The sequence below is a fragment of the Onychomys torridus genome, chromosome 5, assembly GCF_903995425.1.
Source record: "Onychomys torridus chromosome 5, mOncTor1.1, whole genome shotgun sequence".
Classification (NCBI taxonomy): domain Eukaryota; kingdom Metazoa; phylum Chordata; class Mammalia; order Rodentia; family Cricetidae; genus Onychomys; species Onychomys torridus.
Genome location: NC_050447.1, coordinates 63,965,929 through 63,992,569, shown reverse-complemented (window position 1 = coordinate 63,992,569; position 26,641 = coordinate 63,965,929). Strand labels below are relative to the sequence as shown.

Sequence of the window (26,641 nt, the reverse complement as noted above, 5' to 3'; positions counted from 1 at the left end):
CAGGGTGGTATCAGGCCTACAACGGATACTAGGCTAAAACAACATGGAGGCAGCTCAAGAAGCAAGCACCTGGAATGAGCCTCTCTAGGGCCACCGTCCCTTCTTGGGAAATCTGAGTGAAGTTGAAGTCGAAGGCTCTGAGCCTCCCCATCTCACAGACACTCCAGCTCCTCCCATCCAGCAGCTCCAAGCCTCCAAGGGCCAACACCCTGCCATCTAAGTTCCTGAAGGGAAATGTGACTTTCAGGCCATACTTCTGCCCAAAAAGATAAAAGTGAAGGAAGCGAGGGAGGGAGGAAGAAATGAAGGAAAGTGCAAAACAAAGAGCCAGCCACAGGGTTTGCTCAGGTAACTCCAGGCCCAGGGTGAAGAACAGAAGGCTAAGAGCCCTGGGAAGAGGGGGCCCTGCTGATTTTTTTTTTTCCCCCTCCGGCAAAATGCTTCCTTCCACTGATGCAATCCCGAGACCTAGAAGGCATGTGGACATGTGGAGGAGCCAGGGCATGTCATTGCTCAGCTGACCAGTGAGCCTCAGCTCAGGAACTCCTCAGAAGGAGAACTGCCAGACCCAGGGCAGCATGTGTCCAAGTCCCTTATCTTTGAGGCCTCTTCCCAGGCCAAGATGTATAAAAGCCACGTGAGTGTTTGAACATCCCTGAGCCTCTGGCAACGGGGGTCTAACTCACTCTGGATTTCAGGATTCTCTGCCAGTCTCGTCTCCCAGCTATCAGCATGCCAGGCCAGGATCCAGAGAAACAAAACAAAACAGCATGGTGCCATTCGGTACCCCCACTTAGGGGCCTGATGTTATCTCTTCTAGAACTGTGGTCCTCCTCATGCTTCAGAAGAGTCTGTGAGGTCAGACACCCTGGAAGTCCCAGGAGAACAAAGTGTGGGGAGGTCTGCAGCTTTGCCATGGGAAGCTGGGATCTGTACAACTTCCTAGTTGTCTTTGGCACCCCAGCATCTCAGGGGGTGCTCCTACTTTTTAACCAGCAGACCACCATTCTCCCGCAGTCCAGAAGTCCTTGGGATCACTTGGACTCAGGTAGATGAGCGGGCCCAAGGAGGCTGTAGAAACGGAATGGAACCCATACTTCAGCTTCATTGCCTCTGGGAAAGGTCAGCGCCACTCTGGGGGCTCTTCATGTTCTGTTTTCAGGAGAGAGAGGAAGGAGAGTCAAGACCTGGTTCTGACTGTGCTTCTTGAGCAGAAGGCTCAAAGCCATGCCACAAGACACCCTCCTCCCTCCATTCCCCAAAAGAACACACCCCTGGGAGAGGATGATCACAAAACATGTAGGAGCCCAAGTAGATCTCAGAACATGACAGAAAATACCCCAGGTTACAGAAGAAACTAGAGACACGGGCCAGGATTCTGCTCAGCATTGGGCTAGATTCCAGCCAGAAGGGCATGGGGAAGTCAGGCATGTGACTTGGGAGCCTGCAGCTCCAGGGGTCAGACAAGGCTGCTTAGAGAGGACAATATAGGAAAGTCATGCACCCTCCCCTTTGGGAACTGAGGGCCACTCTCCATGCCACATAGCCTTCTCACATTGGTCACAGCCAGGTCAAGATCAGCTGGGACTGTCTGGAAAAGCAGGGAGCTCCTCTCTGGCATCAGCTAACAGAACCTTGTACTCAGCTACATGGGGGTCCCAAGTCTGGGCACAGAGCTCCACAGAACACAAGAGACAGTGGGATACCTGGCCATACCATGCAGGCCCAGCGGAGACTGTCATTAGTCTCACAAAGCATTAGCTGGTATCAAGTTCCCTTCTAAAATGGTCCTAAGTCACCTGCCTTGAATACTACCAGTGGCCAGCAGCCATCTCTCCCCTAAAACCTCCATATCTAACCCTTCAAAAAAGAAATGTTCAATAAAAGTATGCCATCTGGGCCCTCAAAACTCCAGGGGCAGAATCATGGAGAGACGGATTTCAGGCAGGCACGGGTGCAAGGAACTTCTCTCAGGCCACAGAAAAAGGAGCCTAACTGTGGGTCTAGAGAAGGGATACTAAGTTCTGAGCTGACTGAGACTCGGGAATCCAGGCAGCAGTGCCCTGTGTAAAATAGGGGTTCTTCTGGTAGTGCCCTGGATCGTGTGTATGTGTGTGTGTGTGTGTGTGTGTGTGTGTGTGTGTGTGTGTGTGTGTGTGTGTAAAGAGAGACCCAGCCACATAGTGGGATCAAAGAGGGAAAGGTTACCATTTCTCCTGCCACACCACAGGCCCAAGGCCTCCAGCATTCACACATGATGACAATGTAACAGTCACAATGAGGAGCTACAGGGTGAGTCATGTCCCCATCGTTCCCTCAGGGGCCCCTGACTCAGAACACACAAGAGGCAGAGATGGATGGGCAAGGACACCCCCATCAATGGCACTGCTTGAAAGACCACTGAGCACTGACACATGAGCCACATACTCCACAATGGCCAATCTGTACACAAGCCACAGTGCCCTTCGGCTGAAAGCCATGACTCAGATGCAGGAGGAAACAGAGGGACATGCACCAGCTCAATTACCTTTCCCAGGTTAGTAAGGAGAAAACTTTGAAAAAATGTGACAGACAGTTCGTCTTTCAAGCATAGTGGGGAAGAGAAAAACAAAACAGGTTGGAAAAGGAGAAAACAAAACTGATTTTAGTATTTTCTGTTTGGTTTTGAGATAAGGTCTCATTTGGCCCAGGCTGGCCTCAAACACTCTATGTAGTTAGTGTAGATGACTTTGATTTTCTGATTCTCCTGCCTCCTCCTGAGGGCTGGGATTATAGATGCACTCCACCACACCTGCTTTGTGCAGTGCTGGGGGAGATCAAACTCGGAGCCTCTTGCAGGCTAGACAAACCCTCTACCAACCAAGCTACCACTTGCCAGCCTTAGTGGTCTCTTCATTTTAGTGTGCATGTGTGATTTTAAAGTGGAAGAGGCACTGAAAATGCCAGGGGGTCCCTTGATCCCAAGCATAGCAACAGCTCCCAGGAAGATACTAAGGACAGAGAGCAGTGTCTGGGTATCATTCAGTTTTATCAGGAGACCAAGACGATAGGCATCAGGCCTTTGGGGCTTCTCAGCTCAAGTCTAAGTGCTCTGGCTGCTCTGAAGTAAAAATCCAATGGTACAGGGCAGAGGGCACACAGGACCACCTAAATGCACACTTAAAGCTAGAGGCCAAGAGTGGTGATACGCTATAGCTTTCACCCATCAGGCCCCTCCTAGGTGCCAGATATTTGCCATGAGTTATATGCATGAGGAAGTTCAAGTCATAAAACTGGTTTAACTTCCCTAATGTTCCAAAGACTGTGGCAAAGTTGGTTTGATCTGGCTTTTAAAATAAATTCTGGAAGCCAGGTAAGTCGGTACATGCTTACCTGTACTTCAGACACTCAGAGAGTGAGACAGGAGGATTGCTTTGAGTTTGAGGCCTGGGGTACACAGTAGGTTCCAGGCTAGATAAGACAACTAAGATGACACTATTTCAGTAGAACAATAATTGATTAATTTTGGTCACAGGATTGGGCTGGGCTAGATTCTGGGTCTCCAGAATAGAATCTGATCATAACAGGGGTGATGAGTCTATAGACTACGTTTTTTGCTTAACTAAAGAGATTCCAGCCAAAAGCACTATTAGATTCACATTAGAAACGAACAAGCTGAACCACAGGTTCCAACCCAAAGCTTCTGCAAGGAGAACCCTTGGTCCTCAAGCAGTCCACAATAGACACTGGATGGTGATCACGTCGTTCCTTTCTGAGAGGGAAGTTAATAGCCAGGCCTGCCCTCTCCCTTGGGAAGTGGCTGCAAGGAAAGCTTATGGGGGTTAGTTAACCCACAGGCCAGCGGCTGCTCATGGTACCCCTCAGGCTTCAGGAATCAGAGACAGAAAAACAGCACCGGGGCTTTTCCAAGAAGCTTGCAGGGAGGAAGACAGTAGCCTTCTAGGGCACACTGTCTGTTTGAGGCCTGGCTCCATGCCTACCAGCTGGTGGGTGTGCGGGTCACTTGACCTTACTTGTTAAACAGGATGAGCCCTGCCCACCTCTTATTTAAAGGCCAGAGATACAAAGGATGGGCCGGCCCATTCTCTATGAGTTACACAGCTCTCCTAAATGCCCGACCACACCTGTTTCTCAAGCTTGACATGGCAGCAGTCAGGGCTGTGGATTCAGTGGAGTGGGATCCCCAAGTACAGTTTCTATACGGATGTCTCCAGAGACTGTCTCTTGGCAGGACCGACAGGCACTCCAGGCCATCAAAATAGATTCCCATGTTTGTTTGCTTTGTTTTTTGTTTTTTTTTTTTTAATTAGGCTCTGGATAAATATTGCTTTCAGAATAAAAGGATGCTCCTCTGGAAAAGGGAGTGAAAAGGGGAGACAGCAAGCACAAGTTTCATTCACCATCAAAATCTGACCCCAACAGGGAAATAACATCACGTGAAGCCCCAGCCTAGGACCGTTCGAGAGGGACTGGGGAGAAGCACCCTATGGCTGATGGCACTGGAGTGAGCTGAACATTGCTTGTTAGCTTGGCCACAACACATCCCTTTCTGCACCCCTTCTCTATAAACTTTGGGAATTCTCTCCTCCCTTCTCCTTCTCTTCCATGGACAACCTCAGGATCTACCCAAACTCTCCTCTTCCTAAATACTTCAGCAGATAGGAGACAAACTGGTAACAAGCAAGAGTGAATACAAGTGATAGAATTATTGAGCAGGAAATACTTACAGACAGGCTTTCCCTAGCAAAGGCTGCAGGGAGACAAGGTAAGGAGAGAGAAAAAAAATCAGTCAGGAGGCCAGATGGCAGCTGGTGAGATGAGCCCCTCAACACCTCCCATGTCTGACCCGGCCAATAGATCCCAGACATCTGTTCCTGAGGATCTGGCAATCCTGAAGGGCTGTCCTAATAAATTCAGAAGCATCTGTGAAGTGGGAGATAAGGCTGGGCTCTTGACAGAATCCTCCATGACCAGATCAGGGTAACTCTGGATGTTCCTGGCCCAGGCCCAGGTTAATCTCCTCAGGCCTCTGCAACAGAAGACTCCCACAATGCACCAGGATAGAGGGCATGGTGATGCAATCAATGTCAGTTCTGCCTGGCTGTAATAGAAAACTCTCAGACCTAAAGGAATATCCACTGGAGTCTTCCCACCCAGTCCTGTGCCCATTTGCAAAGCTGAAGAGACTGAGCCTGGCCATTAAAATCTTATACTTGCCAGGCACAGCAGTGCACTTGGGGGAAGAAAGGAGGAGGACCAGGAGTTCGAAGTCATCCTCAACTACATAATAAGTTTGAGGCCAATCTCTAAGCATCATGAGACCCTGTCCTCCACAAAAAAACAAAATCCTACATTCAGCAGGTACAGATAGGTCGACCATAAGTTCACAAAAGACAGCCTGAACTATATACCAAGAACTTGTGGCCAAAGGGGGAAAAGAAATCTACACTCATGTTAATGGCAGAGCTACAATCAAAGTCAGGTCTCCTAGCTCCCATCTGTCATCTTACTGGACCCAACCCTTACTTTGTGCCAGACCAAGTTACATGTACTGCACATATCACCTTATTCGAGCCACTTTCTTAAAAAATCACTTTTTATTTTTATTTCATGCACATTGCATATATGTCTGTGTGAGGGTGTCAGATCACTGAAGTTACAGACAGTTGTTAGCTGCCATGTGGTTGCTAGGAATTGAATCCAGGTCCTCTGGCAGAGCAGCAAGTGCTCTTAACCCCTGAGCCATCTCTCCAGCCCTTTTTTTGCAGGGTACATCGCTCCCCAATTCCACAAATTAGCAACCTGAGGCCTGGGGCAGTTAAATGAGCTTTGGAGGCCTCGGTGGTTCTCCATATCACATTCCAGACCTCAGGAAGTTAAAAGGAAGTTCAGGGGTCAGCAGAAGTGCTGGGAGGCACAGACACAGCCAGAGTTGATCTAGCATGGAGATGACATTCAGCAAGGGATAAGAGTAAGGTCTATCATTGCATGCTTGCAAAGGTTCTTGGCTATCTTTGAAGGACTGGTTTTCTGAAAACAAATTTTAATGCTCAATAGCCAAACTCTTCCAGCCTTTGATCTTTCAAGCTAGTGAAATAGTGAATCTTGCTGGGTTCTGTTTATCTTCACTCTGATAATCTAGCTGCTGTTGGAAAAGGGGGCTATGCTGGCTGCCTGGTCCTGTGTATGTGTATACACGTACTGTGCACACATGCATCCATGTATAGGGATGCAGATGGACACAAGCATCACATGAATGGACGTGAAAGGACAACCTTGGACGTCAATCCTCAGCAGCCTTCCACCTTTTGTTTAAAGGAGCTCTCCTACAGCAGTCCTGGGATTTCAGCAGGTGGGCCAGGCTAGCGGCCTATGCGCATCCCCCTGTTCCTGCCTCTCCTCTAACCTTTTACAGGCATGTCCCTCTGCTCTCAGCTTTTTGCCTGGGTTCTGGAGATATGAACTCGGGTCGCCACAGTTGCATGGAAAGAGCTTTATCAACCCAGCTGCCTCTCCAGCTCTGGACCATGTCTAAGGGGGGAGGTATGCTGGTTGTGGAGAAGGAAGAGGCTCTTCTGTGGGAATCTCAGCTTTTTGCCATCAGAAAGGTGACAGCAAAGGAGTTAGTTCTGGGGTAAGAAGACATCGTTCCCATGGTACGTACAGGCTCCTGACTGGGAATTGCTATTCACCAATGTGCACAGGACTGGAACATTTTACAGTTTCTTTTGCTCTGTCTGATTCTGCTCAATGAAGAAGAATAAGAGCCATAACCTCAGAAAGGATAGACAGAGTCACTGTTGACCAGGAAAGATCTTCAGAGAGGGCATCTCATGGCCTGCCCAATGCACGTACATACACTATACACCCACAAACACTGTCTACTGCACATCACACATACAGCCCACCCCAAACACAGGCACACTTCCTCACATCGTCTCTCCCCTGTTCACTCTTCCCTGTAGGGAGTAAGTAAAAGCAGAATCACTGACTTGTCCGGGCATCTGCGTGGGCACTTCCGGGGGCAGGCAGCTGGGCAGGGCAGCAGAAGTGGAAGCCACATGCTCCTCAAAGCTGTTGATGCGAGGCTTTTTGGTGGGCTCGGGGCTGGCTAGTGGGGTGACACTATTGCGTCTCATGAGCGGGTTAGGTCCCTTCTTTGCATCCTAAGCAGACAAAGACAAAAGAGAGAAGGAGGCAGTTACAAGGAGGGCAAAAGCCACACACACACACAGACACACACCACACACACACACACACACACACACACACACACACACACACACACACACACAGAGTCCTCTGGTGATCTGTATGAGTACCACCAGAGGGACACCCAGCCTTGACCCTGAGCTGATGCTGCCACAGAACTTCTCGCTATGTGCAAAGCGGGAGAGGAAACAAATCACTACAACCACAGCAGAGAAGGGGTCAGAAAACAGATCCTTACTCCCAGCCACCCCATCCACACAGGGCCCAGGAGAGATGGTTGGCTCCGAGATCACCGGTGTGGGAGGGGAAAGGTGTCAGGGCCTATTCCCTTCCATCCGGGTCGGCAGCACACACAAGCACATGGAATACACTGTGCTCCCTGAAACAGTACCCAGCCTCAGCGTAGGAGGTAGGGCAGGAGACCAAAGGTGCAGGAAACAGACAGCAGTCTGTCAGCCAGGACGAGCTGTCAACCTTCCAGTAGAGGATGATGAGACAGAAGAGTGGGCTTCTGGGGTCCATTACATGGCCCAGCATCTCAAAGCCCAGGGCAGCTTTGGCCCCAGCACTCAGCCAGGAAGTATTCTGAGGCCCTTGGAGCCCATCACCCAGTGCTGGAGCCCATCACCTCATTCAGCTAAATGAGCACATCTTCCAAGTGCCCTGCTTCAGAGGGTTGGGGCCAAGAGACAGGGCGAGGCAGCCCAGGGACACAGTCCTCTTCCGGTGTAGTCCACAGTGCAAGCTGGGCAGTACACTGGCTGGCACCCATGTACCCTTCCTACCAAAGTCTGACGGCCAAGCTCCTTGGGAATGGGGAAGTCACCTGTTTTGCGCACTCCACAGACAGAAAGTCAAGTTCGATGTAAGAGGAAGGTCTGACTACACTGGCATAGTGGTGTGTTTTGACCGCCTGCATAAAGCAAATTTAAACCCACGTTCACAACACAGACCTGGACAGATATGCCATCTGCCCAGCAAGGAATCCAATACAACCACACACACCCTCCCCGCAAAAAATCTCAGACCTCCCTGATATGGAATACAATGACAGCTAGGTACTCAGTCTCCTGAAGACCATTCCTCAGCGGTCTATAAGATTCCCTCCTCTGTTTACTATCAACCTTTGCTAACTATGAACTTGATGCATGCAGACGGCGCTGTTGACTGCCTAGTCCTGTCTGAGCCAAGCTCCTGGTACCTGAGAAGGCATCGCTTTTGCTGCCAGGAGTGGCAATAGCTACGGCCCTCGGGTGATACTGGAGAGAAGGAAGTAACTCCCTGTTGAACCCACTCTTCCCAGTCAAGCAGAAAGGGGGGTGGGGGGCAGAAGGAACAGGACAGAACCCATGGAGTCACAGGAAAGACAGGCTAGGAACAGAGGTAAGGAGCATGGTAGCTGGCCAGAGTTTCCCAGGGGTCCCATGCATTGGAGCCTAGCTCACCTCTGATTTCTCCCGGTGTGTGCTCACTGATTCCACATTCAAGTAGATGGACTCCACACGGCACCCTGAAGGTGAAAGATGGGGAAGATGGCTTCTGTTAGAGAGATGGTCCTCATCGGCAGGCAGCCCCCCACAGTCCCCAGGAGACCCCAGGGTGGAGGCCCAGCAGGGGCTGGTACTCACCATAGGCCACAGGTGTCAGTTTCAGGACGGTGTGAAGGGGACACTTCAGGTATGGCATCTCCTCTGAAATGAGACATATGTCATTGCAGTTAAATAAGGGCCTTGAAGCAAAGGGCGACACTCAGGGGCATCTGTAGGCTCACTGTGAGAGCCTCAGGCCTAACCCAAAGGCCCTGGGTCACATGGAGGCTTGAGGGTTCTCAGGCTGATTTATGACATGATGATGCCCAGTGAGCATGCCACACTGTGTGGTAGGGAGCAGGTACAGACCCCTCAGCAGGCTGTGAGGCAGATCCATACTCAGATACAAAGTAAGAAAAGATGGGTCCCCTCCCACTTGCTCTCAAGGGCCCATTTCCTCCTCCTTCATTCCTGGGCATGGCTTGCCCTCAATACCTGCACTCTTGTCGAGGAAGTAGGCTAGTAGGCAGCGTAGGACAGCCTGATGACAGATGACCAACACATTCTCTTGGCGTTCTAATTCCATGATCACAGGCTCCAGGCGCTGGACAAGGTCCTGGTAGGACTGAGAACAAAGGGATGGGATAGCACATTAGGAGAGGGTAGGCAGGGAAGAGTCCTAAAATCCCTTGGAGTCTTCGATCTTAGACCAGCTCACAGCCCATCCCTCCACACATGCAGACACCCATCCTTCCTAAGTGTTCAGCTCTGAATTAATGAAATACTTCTAGGACACATAAGGGAAGCCTACAGTCCTGTCTGTCTGAACTCCTTCCTCTTGAGCGCAGGAGAAAGATCAGACTCTATCATGGGCGATGACTCAGGCAGCCATTGAAAGAAATGAAGTCCTGGCACATGCCATAACCTGAAAGAATCTCAAAAATCTGTCTGTCAGTCAAGTGGATGGAAGACATCAAGCATCACCATCCACATACACAGAAGGATGTCTTCTGTGCACCGTCCGGAACAGGCAACTCTAGATACAAGGAATTTGTGGTCACCAGAGCTAGGAGCTTGCAGATGTTAGACAGACTGCTAACATGTCTGCAATTTCTTTTTGGAATATGGGTGGTGCATGTCCGTAATCCTCAGCACTCAGAAGGCTGAAGCAAGAGGACTGCCATGAACCCAAGGCAGCCTGGACCACACACTGATGATCCTGTTTCAAACAACAAACACGTAGCCAGGTACAGTGGTGCACCTCTGTGACGCCAGCACTGGGGAGGACTGTAAGCAAGGCACTTCTGAGCTACACAAACAAGGAGCGCCAAGCTGCAACATAAAAAAGCAGCCCAAGTCCTCCTCACACTGAACTGTCCGAGCTTCTTCTCCTTCTAACCAGAGTTACAGTGAGTGAAGACCAGAATGAGACCAGAAAACAGCATGGTGGCCCACCAGGCATGGGAACGTGACAAGGGCTCAGAAGGACACCCACTAGGTGTCAACACAGCCACCTGGCTGAACTTCCAGAGTACCACATGGTTCAGCACACTTCATTCCAAATTCAAGAGTAGCCGCCTGCTCAGCCATTCTCTCTACCAACATCGGCCCAGACCCGGGACAAGCCATCTAACTTGACATCCGCACAGCCAGCCTATCTACCACGTCTCCTGGCATCCAGGAAAAAGCTTTGGTCTGGAGTGAATCACCAGCTATCCTCTTTGCTCTCTCCCATGTCATCACACACATCATTAGACAGATACAAGAGTTCTCATTCCATGTGGGACATACATCACATTTCCCTTGGGGCTTTTTACAGGGTTCTCTTCAGTGAGATTTAAGACCAAAGTAGTAGCAGAGATGAGCTTGCAGAACTGGTGAGAGATGGGGTGGGTTGTAGAGACCTTGTGGGGACTCACCTGATCCTGCTGAGGCCCCCAAAGTCTTCTCTCAGACACCTCCATACACAACACATGTGGCAGCTCCTGACCATTATAAAGAAAAGCCAATAGACAAAAGAATGGACCTTCTCTTGCTCACCTCGCCCGTGGGATATCGGTAGTAGTATTTGTCCTGTTCACGCAGTGCGTACTCCTCAGGGTAGGTGTCTCTGATCTCCTCATAGGTTAGTTCCTCACATACACCCTGTCAGGGAGACCAACATTCATGCCAGGGAACTCCCCCATAGCGCCACCTCAAATAAAGGGGGGGTCTCAGGAAGCCATCTCCACCCCCTGCCAGGCCTCCCCACAGCCATGCGGGCCTGTGACTCACAGCATCGATTTCGTTGAGTGCTTTCCACTGCTCATAGGGGAGCCTCAGCGCCTCCGCGGTCTGGATAGTACTTTTCAGCTGGCTTGTCCACACACGGAGGTCCTTCAGATTCTGTTCCTCCACGAACTTGCTCAGGGCATTGGCGAACTGAGGGAACAGAGGAGACAGAGGTCACCCCAACTCCAGCTCCTTCCATAGGTTATGGTATATTCCAAACTTCCAGTGCCACTCAAACCTTATCAGAGACCGAGAGGCCTGACTCTACTTTCCTGTTTCTAGTCCACACTCACATGTACACATACAGACACATGCAAATACACACAGTAGAGCACAGCCAAAACAGCAAAAAATACACAGCATCCCTACCCTCCTAAGGACCGACCCCTCTACTCTACCACATGGTGGGAGCCAACCACCCTCCGGCCTCCAGTCAGTCCCTAGCCCATTGTTTGTTTTCTCTCCTCTACCTTCTTGCCTCTGCTGGACAGGCCCGAGTCGCCCCCAATCTTGCCCTGCAGGTTGAACTCATTCTCGCCATGCCGACACAGGTAGATGGTCCGGGGCTGCACGTGGATATTCATCAGGTAGTACACAATTCGGCTCTGGATGTGGTCCTGCACTCTGTTCACCAAAAACCTCCGGCCCACATCAATCACTTTGATGAACGACAAGTCCCTGCAAAGAAACATCATTGAGGACCACCATTCAGGCCTCCCTAGGCCCGGAGGACAGCAGACCTCACCCTAGGCCTAGCCAGCTTCTAGAATATTTGCTCCTGGCAGCCTGTAACAGTGACAGTTGTGAGTCTTCTCTAGAGTCAGAGAGTAAATGAAAGCAACAATTCCCACAGCCAGGCTATTCAAGAGGTATGAGAGCTGGAGATGGCTCCCTCAGCACAAGATTTGTACGTCAAGTGCAGATGAATCTTAAAAAGCAAGGTACAGCACAGTCTGTAATCCCAGAGCGGGGGAGGCAGAGACAGGCTGTTCCCTGGAACTCACTGGCCAGTCAGCCTAGCCAAATCAGTGAGCTCCAGATTCAGTGAGAGACTGTTCAAAAGTAAGGTGGAGAGACCAGTGACATGGCTTAGCATGAAGTTGCTTTGCCACCAAACCTGATGACCTGGGTTTTTGATCCCCTGGGCTCACAAGGCAGGAAGAGAGAAAAAGCCTCCCTGGCCTTCACATGTGTATTCCAGAGCACATGCATGCAGGCATGCACACATACAGGCACAAAGCACCAACACAAGCGAATAAATAAAAGTACAGATGTCCAGGGAAAAACAAAGCAAACCTAGCTGGACATGATGGCACACACCTTTAATCCCAGCACTGGGCAAGCAGAGGCAGGCAGATCTGTGAATCTACCTAACTAGTTCCAGTCCCACCAGCTAGAGTGAGACCCAGTCAAAACAAACAAATGAACAAGCAAAAACCTAGTAAGTTATCTTTTCAAGGCAGAGAGAAGAAGATATTTTCATACACTTATACTTTTTGGAGATGGGTAGATTGAGACAGGGTTTCCAGGTTTTCCTGATAGAGTTCCTGGCTATCCTGAAACTCACTCTGTAAACCAGGCTGGCCTCAAACTCACAGAGATCTACCTGCCTCTGCTTCCCAAGTGCTAGGATGAAAGGTGTGCTCCACCACTACCTGGCCTGTATATTTATACGTTTTATTTAGACTTATTTTTACATGCATATGTATATGTGCATGCATCTGTGTGGGTCTATGCACATTAAGTGCAGGAACTTGTGGAGGCCAGAGGCATCTGATTCCCCTGCAGCTGGAATTACAATTGGTAGTGAGCTGCCTGATGTGGCTACTGGGAACCAACTCCTGTCATGCAGAAAAGCAGTGTGTGCTCTTAACTGCTGAGCGCTCCCTCATTTTGAACCTCCCCATCCGCGACTATCTTCCTCTAAATGCCCCCATCTCGTGTGTTTTATTTTTAGTACAGCCCTTTACACACAGAGGTGAGACCACCCACTGAGGCATGGGCAACCTGTCATGTCCCCAAAGGCGAGGGACCCTCCCTCCCTCAGCTGCTAACAATTGCCAATAGCTCCTCCGGCAAAGGACAGGGCCTCGGGGACCCTCCCAAAGCCATTTCTAGAGTTTGCAGACATATTTGGGAGCTGTTTATGGGACCATCAAGAAATCATCTCAAGCCCTCGTATGGATAACTGAGAGGGTGAGCTCTGGGAAGCACCTGTCACATTTATCAGGGTCAAGAGGCTGGTAGCTGGCTTCATAGCAACTGATTCTCTTCATGAAGTCGTCCATGGCTTCTGCCGAGTTGCAGTCTTTGTAATCCGGGCTGGAGATTTTAACTTCCTGTAACATCACAAAGAGCAGCTGATGAATCACACTGGAAGGCTTTTTGCTGAGATTAAGCAGGATTTGGGCTTTCAAATGGGGAAAGCCCAGGAATTCTCAGAATAAAGACTATCTTACCCAGCATCTAAGAGGAAGAAAAAGAACGGGGTGGTGGGGAGGGGTCAGGAGGTTTGACTGATGTGATGGCCTTATGGTTACACAAGGAGGATGTCCAGGAAGGACAGACACAGGAAACCCACAGAGATCCCATAAGGAACACACCATCATGCCTGCCCTCAGAATTGTTTTAATCTTATGTTATAAGGCAGACAAGAAGATGGACAGGCCTGGAGATGGACATTAAGGGGTTCCCAACTTTTTTGCTTTTGGTTTTCTTTTGTTTGCTTGCTTTGAGACAAGCTCCCATGTACCCCAGATTTCCCTTAAACCCACTATATAGCCAAGGATGACCTTGAACTTCTGATCCTCCTGCTTTTCCCTCCCAAATGCTGGCATTCCAAGTATTCACTACCACACTCAATTTATGCAGTGCAGGGAACTGAACTCACAGCTTTGTAGGTGGCAGACAAGCACTCTACGCCAACAGAGCCACATCACATACACAATTGCCCAAGAATCTGAATGTATACTTAATGCTGCCGAACTGCACACTAAAAATAGCTATAAAGGTCATTTGCATATTTGGCTTGTACAATAAAAACATAAATATAGGCCACAAACCCCTGGACCTAATCTGCAGAACTGCTTTTAGGTTTAATCAGAGAAAGATTTCTGAACACAGAGGATCGGGGCCAAGCTAACTATGTGAATGACTAGAAAGCTACTATGAAGACAACTCCTACCTAAGCACGGGAGTGACCACACAATGTGGAAAGGATTTCACAGCTACACCATGCTTCCTATCAAGGGGAACAGGGAAAATAAACCCAAAGTAAAACAGCAAAGCCCTCTCTGAGCACAGCACTTCTATTCCTCAAACTTGGAGCCTCTTCCCCCAGACCCACTCTTCCTGAAGCGTGAGCTTTTTTCTTAGAAATGTTTGCAGATACTCCCACTGTCTCGAAGAAAAAGACCAATGAACAAAAGCAAAAATGTTTAGTATCCCTTTAAAAGTAAGGTGTATATTGGGCAAGGTATAGTGGTACACACTTGTAATTCCAGCACTCAGGGAATAGGCTGCAGGATGTCTTGAGTTCAAGGCCAGCCTGGGTTACACAGTGAGATCTTTGGTATAGTGGGCCTTGGAGACTTTGGTTAATATGAAAGCATTATTCCCTACCAGGGACTGGAAAGCAAAAGTGAACAACTGAATGGCCTCCCCTGTATGATGGGATGAGCTGCCCTTCATGCCTGGCTACTCCATCATCACTCACCTTCTGCCTACTCCCTGTCTATCCCCTTTATCTACCATGTCCCAACCAAGATTGTATACCTGTTGCTTGTCCTCAAAGTCCTTGGAAATGGCCTGGACGTCACTTAAGAGCATGTCCAGGTCACAGCCTATGCTATGCATGTACTTCTACCGTCCCAGTATCCACCTAGACACTCAACCACACATGGAGCAGGGTGTCTGCTTCTCAGGGTGTAGTTACTATCCAGTCCTTGACATGGGTTCCCACCAGGACTGCAAATAACCTCACAGTATTAAGTGGCCATATACAAACAGGGCTTCCTACTTGTCTTACCATGATGTTGGAGGCCACAACAGTAGGGTCATCACATATAGACTCAATGAAAAATGCCTGGAGGAAGGAAGCAAGACAGAAATGTGAAAACAACCCACAAAAGGCCAACTTTGATGTCACTGTGATACAAGAAAGGAAACCAGCAGGAAAAGGATGGGGCTAGGGAGATGCAAAGTAAGCCAGACTCAGACACTGCGTGCTTCCTCTTACATGCAAAATCTAGATTTAAATGTGTGCTTGTGTGTGTGTGTGTGTGTGTGTGTGTGTGTGTGTGTGTGTGTATCACAACAGAGGAGGAAGACTAAAGGGAGGAGTGGGGAACAGCAGGTTAATGGAATACATGTACCATGAAAGCAGAATCCAAGGGACTATTTGGGGAACAGAAAGGCCAATACGTCAGAGAAAGGAGGGGCCAAGAGAAGATGGGAGAGCAAATAGGAACAAAGTGTAATGATGCACATGTGCAAAAATGACTCAGTCAACCCCATTTTCTGTACTTTAGCACCAGAAGCACTTGCCTTGCTTTGTGAACCAAACTATTAATAAGGGGGAGGATAAGAACTGGGAAAGCATTACTCCATAAAACATCAACTTTGCACGGCCATGGCCTTCACCTTGTGTCAGGGGGTGGGGGGAGGCTCCACCGTCCCCAGGCAGAACCTTGCCACAAGGAAGACCTTGTTTCAAAGCAGCAAAACATGGACAACTAGCCATGAGCAGGGGCTCACACCTGCAATCCCAACACTTAGCAGACGGAGGCAGAGGGATTGCTGCAAGTCTGAAGCCAGCCTAGAGTTCCAATGAACCTGGGCTACAGAGTGAGTCCTGCCTCAACAACCCAAGACAGGAAGAGACTAAAGCCAGAGTCAGGCAATCAGCTGCTCCCAAGGTGTTTTCCACTCTGAACTTGCTAGAGGAGGCATGTTTGGCTCACCTTGAAGTCATTTTCTTTGGCGAAATGAAGGATCATGTGTCTCCTCTCTCTAGTAGTGTTGGTGGCATCAAAAACCTGATAGAGAAGAAGACTCAGAAAACCTGGTAATAATACTTACCCAAACCACAAGGAATTCAATCTGTTGTTGAAAGAAATAAGCCCAAAATTCCTCCTTCTCTATAGACAGAGTGTGTCCTGTCCCCTAACCTCTCCACAGTGCTCCCAGACTCCCTCCTCATCCTCGGCCCACAGCTCTCTCTGGCACAGTAGGGAAGGAGGGGTGGGTGGGAGTGGGTGTAGACCCAGGGATCTAGCAAGCAGTAACATACAATGAGGGACCAAAGAATGACGCCTGGTTGCTGTGGCCGGCAGCAACACACACAGTAGAGGCGGTGCCCAGATGCCCACTGCACAGGTGGGTACAGAGCTGTGTGCCAACATCCACCCCAAGATACATGCCCTCCACCCTGAAAGCCATATGTCCCTGTTCTTACTCGACAGTGGCTCTCCACACTGCTTCCCCAGACTTACGGCAATCTGTCCTCCTTCCTTTGTCAGGTAACTCTTAACGTCTCTCAGGGCAGCTAAGGCACACTGTCTGCAAACATACAGGAAGAAAAGCATCGGTCAGAGCCGGCTCAGCCAAGCAGCCGCATCCCTAGGACACACACTGGAGCTCTAGTTCCAAGCTGCTCAGGGCTAGCCAGGTCTCTTTAGGTCCAGAGGCCTCCGACCTGCAGACCAGCACTGACACCCACCTCCACACAGCTGAGGGAGGCAGCCAGCATGCCCAGTGACACGATGGGATCAATGTGCCCGAGAAACATTTGTATTTGTTTTGTGGATTGTTGTGTGTTGCTTTGTTTTTCAGACAGGGTCTAGCTATGGTGCCCAGGCTGGCATTCAACTCTGCAGGTCCAAGCTGGCCTTAAACTCCCAGCAAGCCTTACCTTAGCCTCTCCAATATGGAGACTGCAGGCACCAGTTACCATGCATGGCCTTCTTTTTTAATTTTTTAATCTTTTGTTCTTTGTCTTCCTTTTGAGGTACTGCAAACTGAACTCGAAGCCTTGAACATGCTAAGCAAGTGTTCTATGATGAGACAACTCCAGCCCTTTTTTTCATTTTAGTTTGAGATAGGGTCTCACCAAGTTATTTAGTCTGGCTTTGAACCTACTCTGTAGCTTAGGCTGGCCTAGAACTTGCAGTCTTCCTGCCTTAACCTCCTGAATGCTGGGATTAGAGAAACGGTGCACAATGCTCAGCTTAAAAACTAAACCTGGGGAGCATTTTAGGAACTGGTGCCAGGGTTGGGGATTTAGCTCAGTGGTAGAGCGCTTGCCTAGCAAGTGCAAGGCCCTGGGTTCGGTCCTCAGCTCCGGTTTAAAAAAAAAAGAACTGGTGCCAAGGGCAAGGGACGGAGCTACCTTGCTAGAGTGCTTGCCTAATATGCATAAAGCCATGGGTTCAATCCTCGGTACTGCCTAAAACCAGGTTTGGTGGCCCAGTCTATAATTTTCATACTAGAGAGTGGAAGCCGGAGGATCAGAGGTTTGACTTCAGCTATTTAGAGAGCTCAAGACCAGCCTCAGCTACGTAAGACCCTAACTCAAAACTTAAAAATAAAAATAAAAGCCAGTGCTAAGCAGACAGGGTAGCACATACTCATAGAACAGCTGTACTCCAGAGGCTAAGGCGGGAAGACTGATTTGAGCGTAAGGCCGATCTGAGCTATATCAGTTAGTGCCAAGCCAGCCAGGGTTATATAACAAGACCCTAACTTAAAAAAATAGTACTAATAAAATAAAAATGGATGCCAGAGCACACAGAGAGTCAGCTGATTCCAGCACCATGCAGAACTGAAAGGCACCACCATGTCACCTGTAGCTTAAGAACTCTTTTGCAAATGGAAACTGATGATTTCCAATGAAAGGGACTTTGTTCACTCCTGGCATGTGGCTGCTGTTGAACTGTCTCAGCATGGCTCAGTTCGTACTTCTGGGAGCAGATCAAAGCAGCCAGTCACAGAGAGGCCAAGAGACTTGTCCTACTCCTAGGTCTGATGGCCATCAACAAAGAACCAGGGTGCAGACTGACCTTTTCTTCCTCTTATAGAACCTGGCTTCAAAACAAAGGAAGCCACAGGGTGGGCAGAGAGCTTAGCTCATAGTAAAGTGTTGGCCTTGTGAGCACAACAACCTGAGTTGGATTCTCAGAACCGACATGAAGGAAGAGGAAGAGGAGGAGGAGGAGGAGAAGAAAGAAACAGCAGCTGCTAGTTTTGGTGGTGTGCACTTGTAATCCCAGTGCCAGGGAGATGGAGAACCCTGGGGGTTCACTGGCAGCAAGCCAGTCTTGTTAAGTTCTATTGTGACGGACCCTTCCTCTAAAAAGAGGCCTGCAGAATTGGTTCAGTTTTGCTAAAGCACTGCCAGCCACACACGCACCAGGGCTTGAGTTTGCATCTCTAGCACTCACCTAAATGCCAGGCATGGTGCCACTTTCTGTAACCCTAGAACTGGGGATGTAGAGACAGGCAGAGCTCACTGGCCAGCCAAGCTAGTTCCAGATTCATGGGCAGACCCTGTCTAAGGGCTGGAGGAATGACTGAGCAGTTAAGAGTATGTGTTGCTCTTCTAGAACCTAGGTCTGATTCCCAGCACCCACCTGGAAGACCACATCCTCCTATAACTCCAGTGCCAGGGGATCCAATGCCCTCTTCTGGCCTCCCCAGGCACCAGGCACAATCCCATATACATAAATATAATTTTGAGGTTGGGGATTTAGCTCAGTGGTAGAGCGCTTGACTGGGAAGCACAAGGTCCTGGGTTCGATCCTCAGCTCAAAAAAAAAAAAAAAAATTGTAAAGAGACCCTGTCTCAAAAGATAGAGAAGCAAGAGGAATATAGCTGATGTCCTCAGGCTTCCACACACATGGATATACATACCTACTTCACACTCACCTGTATGTATATATATATACATTTTATTGTAAAGTGGACAGTGTCCAAGGAACATGCAAAGTCCCCCTCAGGCCTCCACACAATGTACGTACACGCACACACACACACACACACTCACAGGAAACACGGCAACTCTGGCTTACTTTCGGACTCTCATGGCTTCCTCATTGTCAGGGCGGAAGAAATTGTAAGAGCTGTACTGCTTCACGGCTTCACGGCGGTACTCTCCCACATTGAACACTAGACAGGAAAGACAAGGACAGTCCTGGATGCGCCATCAGGAACCAAAGGGAAAGCCAACCGATCCCTATCTGAATAAAGAATCTAATATGCAAACAGTGTGGACTTCCCGCTTCTCATCCCCAGTTGACAGTCTGGGAAACAGGGTCCAGACCAAAGGACAGCACCCATCACTCCTGCTGTACCTGAAGTTGTCTCCTAGGGACCAGATCCCAATCCCAGCCTCCCAGTGTGACCAACCAGAAACAGACTCTGAGAACAGCCAAAATCCCAGAAAAAGAAGTTAAACTGTAGGAGTAAGGATGTCACTCAGTTGTTAGAGTGCCTGTCTAGCATAGATGAAACTCTGGGCTGGATCCCAGCACCAACCAAAAACACTGGGCATGGTGGTACATGCCTGTAATCCTAGCACAGAGATGTAGACAGGGGATAAGAAGTTCAGTGGCTGTATTGGAGACCACCGAGCTATGAACCATTGTCTCAAAACCATAGCTAGACAGACAGACAGACAGACAGACAGACAGACAAAGACAAGACAGGCTTGTGAGTTAGCTCAGCAGTTAAGAGCACATGCTGCTCTTATAAAGGACCAGGGTTCAATCAATTCCCAGCACCCACATGGAGGTTCACAGCCATCTTTAACTCCAATCCTAAGGGATCTGACTCCCTCTTCTGGCTGTCTGGAGCCCACGAGGCATACCTATAGTACACATACATATATGCAGGCAAAAACACCCATACATATAAAATAATGTAGGCCAGCCAGCCTAGCCTACTTGTTGAGCTATTAATTCTAAATTACCCCTGCCATGTCTAAATTAGCTATGTTCCTGTTGGCACACCTATGGTGATGAGATCACATTTAATAGTTACTGCTTGGCATATGCAGACCTAGAGTCAGGCACCAGTATTTAAAAAAAAAAAAAAAAAAAAAAAAAATCTCATCACAGTGAGGGATGCTAATCTTTATCCTCAAGATACTTCCCATTTAGTTGAGCAGACAGGGCAGAGGTGTAGTAAAACGTCACCAATAGTATGCAGCACGAAGCCACTGAGGATAGTCACTGAAGGAAGGCTACAGTGATACATGATGGGACTTTTTTAAAAAGACCTGCAGAGAACAAGGTCACCAAGGGAGCTGGATGAAGGTGAAGGTAAGTTGAGACAACCGGACTGGGAAACAGGATCAGATTCCATAACCCAGTACACTTAAGCCTGTGAGCTGCCACCGTGAGGGTACCAGCCATTAGCCTTCAGTCCTGGCTTACCTTTCGTTGGAACACCTATCCAGTTGAGGTAGCGAGTCAGCTTCTTGGAGATGTAAGTCTTACCCCGGGCCGGGAGGCCCACCATTACAATCACTGTTGGGGAGTTGGTCAGCTTCGGCCCACATGCTGCAAAGACCAAGCAAGAAGTCATCAATCAAAGAGTAAAAGTTAATGGCCAGAGTCCTATGCCCAAAGACAGATTGTGAAGAATGGGACCAAAGTTGGGTATGGTGGTCCCAGTCATTGGGAGACAGAGGCAGAAAGAATTGAGTGTTCAAGGTGACCCCAAAAATAGTTGAGTTCTAAGCCAGCCTGGGTTACACAGAGAGTTAGTTCCAGGCCGGCGTAGGCAAAAATGTGAACAATTTCAAAGCAACAAAAAAGAATAACACTAAAGTTATGATGTCATTCCACATCCCAAAGCCCCTGCCATCTGATGACCCAATGGGACTACACACTTCACCCCATCCCCACCTAGTGACCACACCCCTGGACCTCCTTGTAGTTTAGTCTCACTTTTCAGGCAATATTTGGCAATGGCAGTTCCAAACATAAATATACAATCAGACATGGAGGAACTGAGCCCCAGATGGTGATTCCAGTTCCTAGCAAAATAGTATAAGAACATTTCTGGGGGTGCAAGGATGGAACCCTAATGCCAGGTAGGGTAAAATATTTTTTGTTTTGTTTTTTTGTTTTTCAAGACAGGGTTTCTCTGTGTAGCAGCCCTGGCTGTCCTGGAACTCAATTTTGTAGACCAGGCTGGCCTCGAACTCACAGACATCGACCTGCCTCTGCCTCCTGAGTGCTAGGATTAAAGGTGTATGCCGCCACACCCGGCCAGGGAGGGTAAAATTAGTGGTAGGGAGAGATGATTTCCTAATTCAATATGTAAACTGAGCAAACAGGTGGGAAGTAGACAGAAGTGAGCCCCAGAAACCGAGAGAGAATACAACCCATTTGCTAAACTCCAAAGGCTTAAAATTAAACAGTAAGAGTTTATCAAGTAAAAGTAGGTCAGGGACCCAGAATGCCGGGCCCCCTGGCTGGGCACCATGCCTGTGCACCTCACATCCTCCCTGACCACCCTCCTCCATGCCTCCATTCCGCTGCCAGGATCTGATGGATGCCAGGTTCAGAGGAATGCCTGAATCTGCCAAGGTAAGAGCCAGGCAGAGGGTCCTAAGTAAGCTAATCACTAAGTCCTGGGCAGGCTCCCCAGAGACACTCTTGCTTGTGATAAATGAGTGCCCCGTATGTCTTTAGACTCTCAATAAGACAGGACACCAGGGACAGAGTTTCCAGAAAGGAGCCAAAAGAATCCTGCTAGAGAAACTGAAGTTCCAGTATTTCCTTGGCTGTCTCTTCGCTCCTTAGTCTCTTGGGCGACTCCTGCATCCTGGCGACAAGCGAGCTTACAAGCCAAAGAGGCTGCCTGCCAACTCTAGGCCAGCTGGCCTTCTCCCATCCCAGACACAGGCTGCACAGCCGGCAGGCAAATAGATGAGAGTCATGCCACCACCCTAGACAGATGTCAGATTTAGATAGAGGCTCATGGGAAGTCTAAGCATTAAGTGGGACACCAGTGTGGATCTTTTGCTGCAGACTAAGGTCTGATTAGAAGAAAGCATGGCAAGGGGTGAATGATCTCCTTGATAACGAGGGCCTGGGTGAGGGGGGTGAGGCTATCTAGACAAGAGAATTCAGAAGCCAAAGACAGCCCTTCGGAACATTCCCCAGGAATGCATTCCAGAGGCCCTGGAAAGAACAAACACCTAGAAGACAGAAGAAGTGCTTTCCCTCCAGCTAATGGTGGCTTCTCCTGCCCTTATGACCCCACTGAGCCATTGCTACTGAAAGCATCCAGAGATGCCTGGAGACAGGCACCCATACGTGCATGTGTCCACGGGCAGTGTCTGTTGGAACTGTGTCAAGGATGCCGAGGCAGAAGCCGGCTGAGTTATCAGATCAGGGATTAAGTCTATCTACTAATCACAGGAACAAATCTCCTCTGGCAGTAGACACTTTGGAGGGGGAAAAAACATACCATAGACTCAGGAGAGTGCTGCTGGATTTCAAGGGCAAATAAACCTAGACCACTCTCTTAGCTTGACAAGGCAGAAGCCACTCTTTCCACCTGCTCAAAGCTGAGGAGCTTAAAGAACCGCCAAAGCCACTCTAGCTTCATCACCCAGACATCCGAGCATGGGAAGATGTCCAAATCCTTTCAGATGAATCTAGTGTCCCCCTAGATTCTAGAATCTAGCTTCTTTTTAGCTCATAACCTAGTTCAAGGGTCTCACTGAACAAATAATGTTCTGCCCCTGGCCCCAGGTTCTTTCCTTCGTAGACATTTTTACCACCGGAGAAGAGACACCAACCATGACCCCTCACCCTCCATCTCACAACATCCCCTGGATCCAATCCTTAACTTGGATATTTCTTCCCCCAATCAACTCAATATATTGACTTCAACATAGGATTTCCTAAGACAAACATAATGCCTCCTTTCCTCTTATAGAAATGTTCAATGTTTTTTTTTTTTTTCAACCAGGGTTTTTAGCAATAAATCTAGGTATTAACTTAAATAAGGATGAAGAATACACAGATGTTCCATTAAAGTGTGATGGCTGATCTCCATTTGTCAACTTGACTAGATTTAGAATCACCATGGAAACACCCCCCTGGGCTATCTATGAGAATTTCTCCCACTGGGTTACCTGAGGTGGGAAGAACCACTCTAACTGTGGGTGGCACCATTCCATGAGTGTGGGTAGGCCTGAAGAAAGAGGAAGCGAGCTGAACACCAACATTCAAATCCCTCTGCTTCTGGGCAGAGCTGCAGAGACTTGACTGCCTCACGGCCCTATTACCACTACTTTCCAGCCACACTGGACTAGACCCTCAAACTAGTCAAAATAAACACTTCCTTCTAGAAGTTGCTTTTGTCACAGCAATTAGGAAAATAACCAATATGTGGGGAGAAAAGCCATTGTCTAAAGAGAGTCAGGCCCTGGTGGCAGTTTGGGAAGATTCATTCTAAAAGTATTGCCCATAGTTAAGGCCATGGTTCCTTAAGTAAGATTCACAGAAAGCCACCACGTCCCAAGAGCTGAGCCAGCACTCTACAATGTCATTAGGCTTATGTGCTTACATACTCATGAGACCAGTGATCTGGATGCCTGGGGGATTGGGGGGGGGGGGGGATGACATGTGGACAAACTGAGGCAGGCAGTCCTGAGGAGTCCCTTTGAGCTCAGACCTGCCTACCCACAGACTAGGTCCACCATTGTTAGTTCCTAACACAGCCTTGCAACTTATGCCAGCTTCCTGCAGGCAAATGCACCTAAAGGAAAACCAGACCAGCTGGGGAGCTACAGGATAGGGTGGCTGAGGGATAAATTGTGGGAAGAAAAAACCTGACAGGTAGTTAAACCCCCAACTTGAACAGTGCTTCTCTAGCTCAACTGAGAGGCACACCCAAGTCCTAACCTCAACACTTCTTCCTAAGTGATTAATATCTTCGATAACATGTGACCAAGGGGAGGCATTGAGACAGCCGACTTCAACCATCCCACCATCTGATGCCCACAACTTATTTTCCAAAAATATACTTGGGAAGATCCTTAGCTGTGGCCCCCATACCTCATCCATGCTTGGTTCTACCCAGACAATTTGCAAAATGTTGTCATTAGAAAAGGATGATACATCCTCTCTATCCTTTTGTGTAAGCATGTGCATTATGCTTCAACTACAAGCTCAGGGGAAAAACACAAAAGGATCTGTTTAGGACAGACAGACAACTGTGAACCCCGAAGGGACCATCTCCCCAGCTGCCTAAGAGAACTGAGGCCTTACCTCAGGAACCACCTTAGTCTACTTCCATCAAGTGAGGGAAAAAAGGGAAAAAGACTTAGATTGTATAGGTACACTACCACACTAAGATCTCTCTGAAAATGGGCTCAACTTGCCTGGCCCTCGGAACATAATAAATACCAGCAACAGAAGGCAAGGCACGCCACATGGTTGTTCACTAGATGAAAGCATCTCTCCTGGCATCATCAGATCGGCCTGTAGCACCCTCCAAGTCTGATGGGATAATATGAAGAGAGCGTGCCTTAGCAGAGCATACTTGGCAATGGGGAGCAAGGAAAATACAGTTAATAGATGTCTCTTATTCCCCTGTCCTCCCTCCTTCTGCCTCCCAGCCCCCCTCCCCCCCGCCAACCCACTGCCCATTCCCACTTCCTCCAAGGCAAAGTCTCCATGGGAAGTCAGCAGAGCCTGGTACATTCAGTTGAGGCAGGTCCAAGCCCTTCCTCCCTGCACCAAAGCTGCGCAGTGTCTCACTATAGGCACTAGGTTCCAAAAAGCCAGCTCACAAGCGAGGGACAGGTCCCGATCCCACTGCCTGCGGGCCCCTAAACAGTTCAAGCTAAACAACTGCCTCACTTATCCAGAGGGTCTAGTCCAGTACCATGGGGGCTCCTCAGCTATTGGTCCACAGTTCATGTGTTTCCACTAGTTTGGCTAGTTGTCTCTGTACTTTTTCCAATCATAGTCTCGATATCTCTTGCTCATAGAACCCCTCCTCTCTCTCATTGATTGGACTCCTGGAGCTCTGCCTGGGACCCGCCCGTGGATCTCTGCATCTGCTTCTTTCAGTCACTGGATGAGGGTTCTATGATGACAGTTAGGGCATTCAGCTATTCGGGTCACCAGAGTAAGCCAGCTCAGGCACCCTCTCAACTATTGCCAATAATAATCTATGGTGGATTCATCCTTGTGGATTCCTGAGAACCTCCCTAACACTCTGCTTCTCCCTATTCCCATGACATCTTCATTTATCATGGTATCTCCTTCCTTGCTCTCCCACCCACAAGGGACGAGCTGGAATAGATATCTCTTTTAAAAACTCTCCTTCGCTGGGCAGTGGTGGCACACATCTTTAATCCCAGCACTTGGGAGGCAGAGGCAGGGGGATCTCTGTGAGTTCGAGGCTAGCCTGGTCTACAGAGTGAGATCCAGGACAGGCACCAAAACTACACAGAGAAACCCGGCCTCAAAAAAACAAAAGAAACACACAAAAAGCTCTCCTTCATGGTTATAGTGTACATGCTTACCATGGACCCCTTGTCTCCTAATAACTAAATAATCTGATGACCAACGAATGGCCTTGAATTCACAACCCTATATCTCTGCCACACACTGCAATGGGGTACCACAGTGATAACTTTGGGAGGTAATACAATATAAAATAGCAGTGCTAATAAGTATGCAGCACCAAAAGTCCAGTCAACTGAGTTAAAAGCCAAGCCTCATCACCACCTTGGATCTTAGACACGTTGATCTCTTGGTGTCTTCCTTTCCTTTTCTGTACAATAGTGCGATGCTTCAGAAATTGATTGTGACAATGAGCTGCCACATAACTCGCCTGAAATGACCGCTATAAATATGCCTGGCTGTGCACCAACAAGATAGAATTCCATAAAATTTTGAGTATCATACCCACCTTCCTTCACATGTAGTCAAATCTTAATCAAAGGTAAATCGGTACCTTACTCCCATGTATTTAGGAAAAATAAAACATTGAGGATGGGCAAGATGGCTTTGTGGGTAGAAGTGCTTGCCTCTCAGGCCTGAGGACTTAAATTCAATCTCTAGAACCCACTTAGGATAAAAGAACCAACTCTACAGAGCTATCCTCTGACCTCCATTCTCTCCATGGCATGCGTCAGTCACCCTCTTCCTCATAGTAAGTAAATAAACACTTTTTTTTTTTTTCTGAGACAGGGTTTCTCTGTAGCTTTGGAGCCTGTCCTGGACTAGCGCTATAGCCCAGGCTGGCCTCTAACTCACAGAGATCCACCTGCCTCTGCCTCCCGTGTGCTGGGATTACAGGCATGCGCCACCACCGCCCGGAGTAAACAAACACTTTTAAAGAAGACCTTTTTGTAGCTGCTGTTTACCTACATCTACTGTATCCCAAACCACCCATCATACTTCCTGAGGCTGGGATAGCTCACAGCCCAGATACATTGAATATATAAAAACATAATCTTTTTGAAAATGAGGAAACTGGAGTTCCAAGCAGGTAACGGCACCCAACTATGTATGTAGCAGGCTGTAAATTTTCAGTGCAGGAAATAGAAAAGGCAACTCTGTTTGTTGCCTCCCAAGTGCTGGAATTAAAGGTG

The 26,641-nt window shown here is 48.7% G+C and overlaps 1 protein-coding gene across 10 annotated transcripts in view; it reads right to left on the bottom strand.

Annotated features, from left to right (window-relative positions):
• Positions 1-428: 428 nt before the first annotated feature.
• The window catches only part of Pfkfb3 (6-phosphofructo-2-kinase/fructose-2,6-biphosphatase 3), an 84,450-nt gene continuing 58,237 nt past the window's right edge, over positions 429-26,641 (bottom strand). For 2 of the 10 annotated variants that reach the window (XM_036187067.1, XM_036187070.1), the window contains exons 2-18: positions 20,445-20,570; positions 19,080-19,176; positions 16,505-16,571; positions 15,974-16,048; positions 15,040-15,096; positions 13,227-13,351; positions 11,483-11,690; positions 11,016-11,162; positions 10,782-10,886; positions 9,237-9,366; positions 8,841-8,903; positions 8,658-8,722; positions 8,039-8,125; positions 6,993-7,166; positions 4,728-4,750; positions 2,528-2,580; positions 1,091-1,152 (exon numbers count right to left, since the gene is read on the bottom strand). In XM_036187067.1, the coding sequence (XP_036042960.1) occupies positions 2,538-2,580; positions 4,728-4,750; positions 6,993-7,166; positions 8,039-8,125; positions 8,658-8,722; positions 8,841-8,903; positions 9,237-9,366; positions 10,782-10,886; positions 11,016-11,162; positions 11,483-11,690; positions 13,227-13,351; positions 15,040-15,096; positions 15,974-16,048; positions 16,505-16,571; positions 19,080-19,176; positions 20,445-20,570 (1,592 nt within the window). In that variant the 3' untranslated portion in view covers positions 1,091-1,152; positions 2,528-2,537. Of the gene's footprint in view, positions 1,153-2,527; positions 2,581-4,723; positions 4,751-6,992; positions 7,167-8,038; positions 8,126-8,657; positions 8,723-8,840; positions 8,904-9,236; positions 9,367-10,781; positions 10,887-11,015; positions 11,163-11,482; positions 11,691-13,226; positions 13,352-15,039; positions 15,097-15,973; positions 16,049-16,504; positions 16,572-19,079; positions 19,177-20,444; positions 20,571-26,641 lie in introns of those variants that run through there. The other 8 variants (XM_036187072.1, XM_036187075.1, XM_036187068.1 and 5 more) reach the window with 5 other exon arrangements.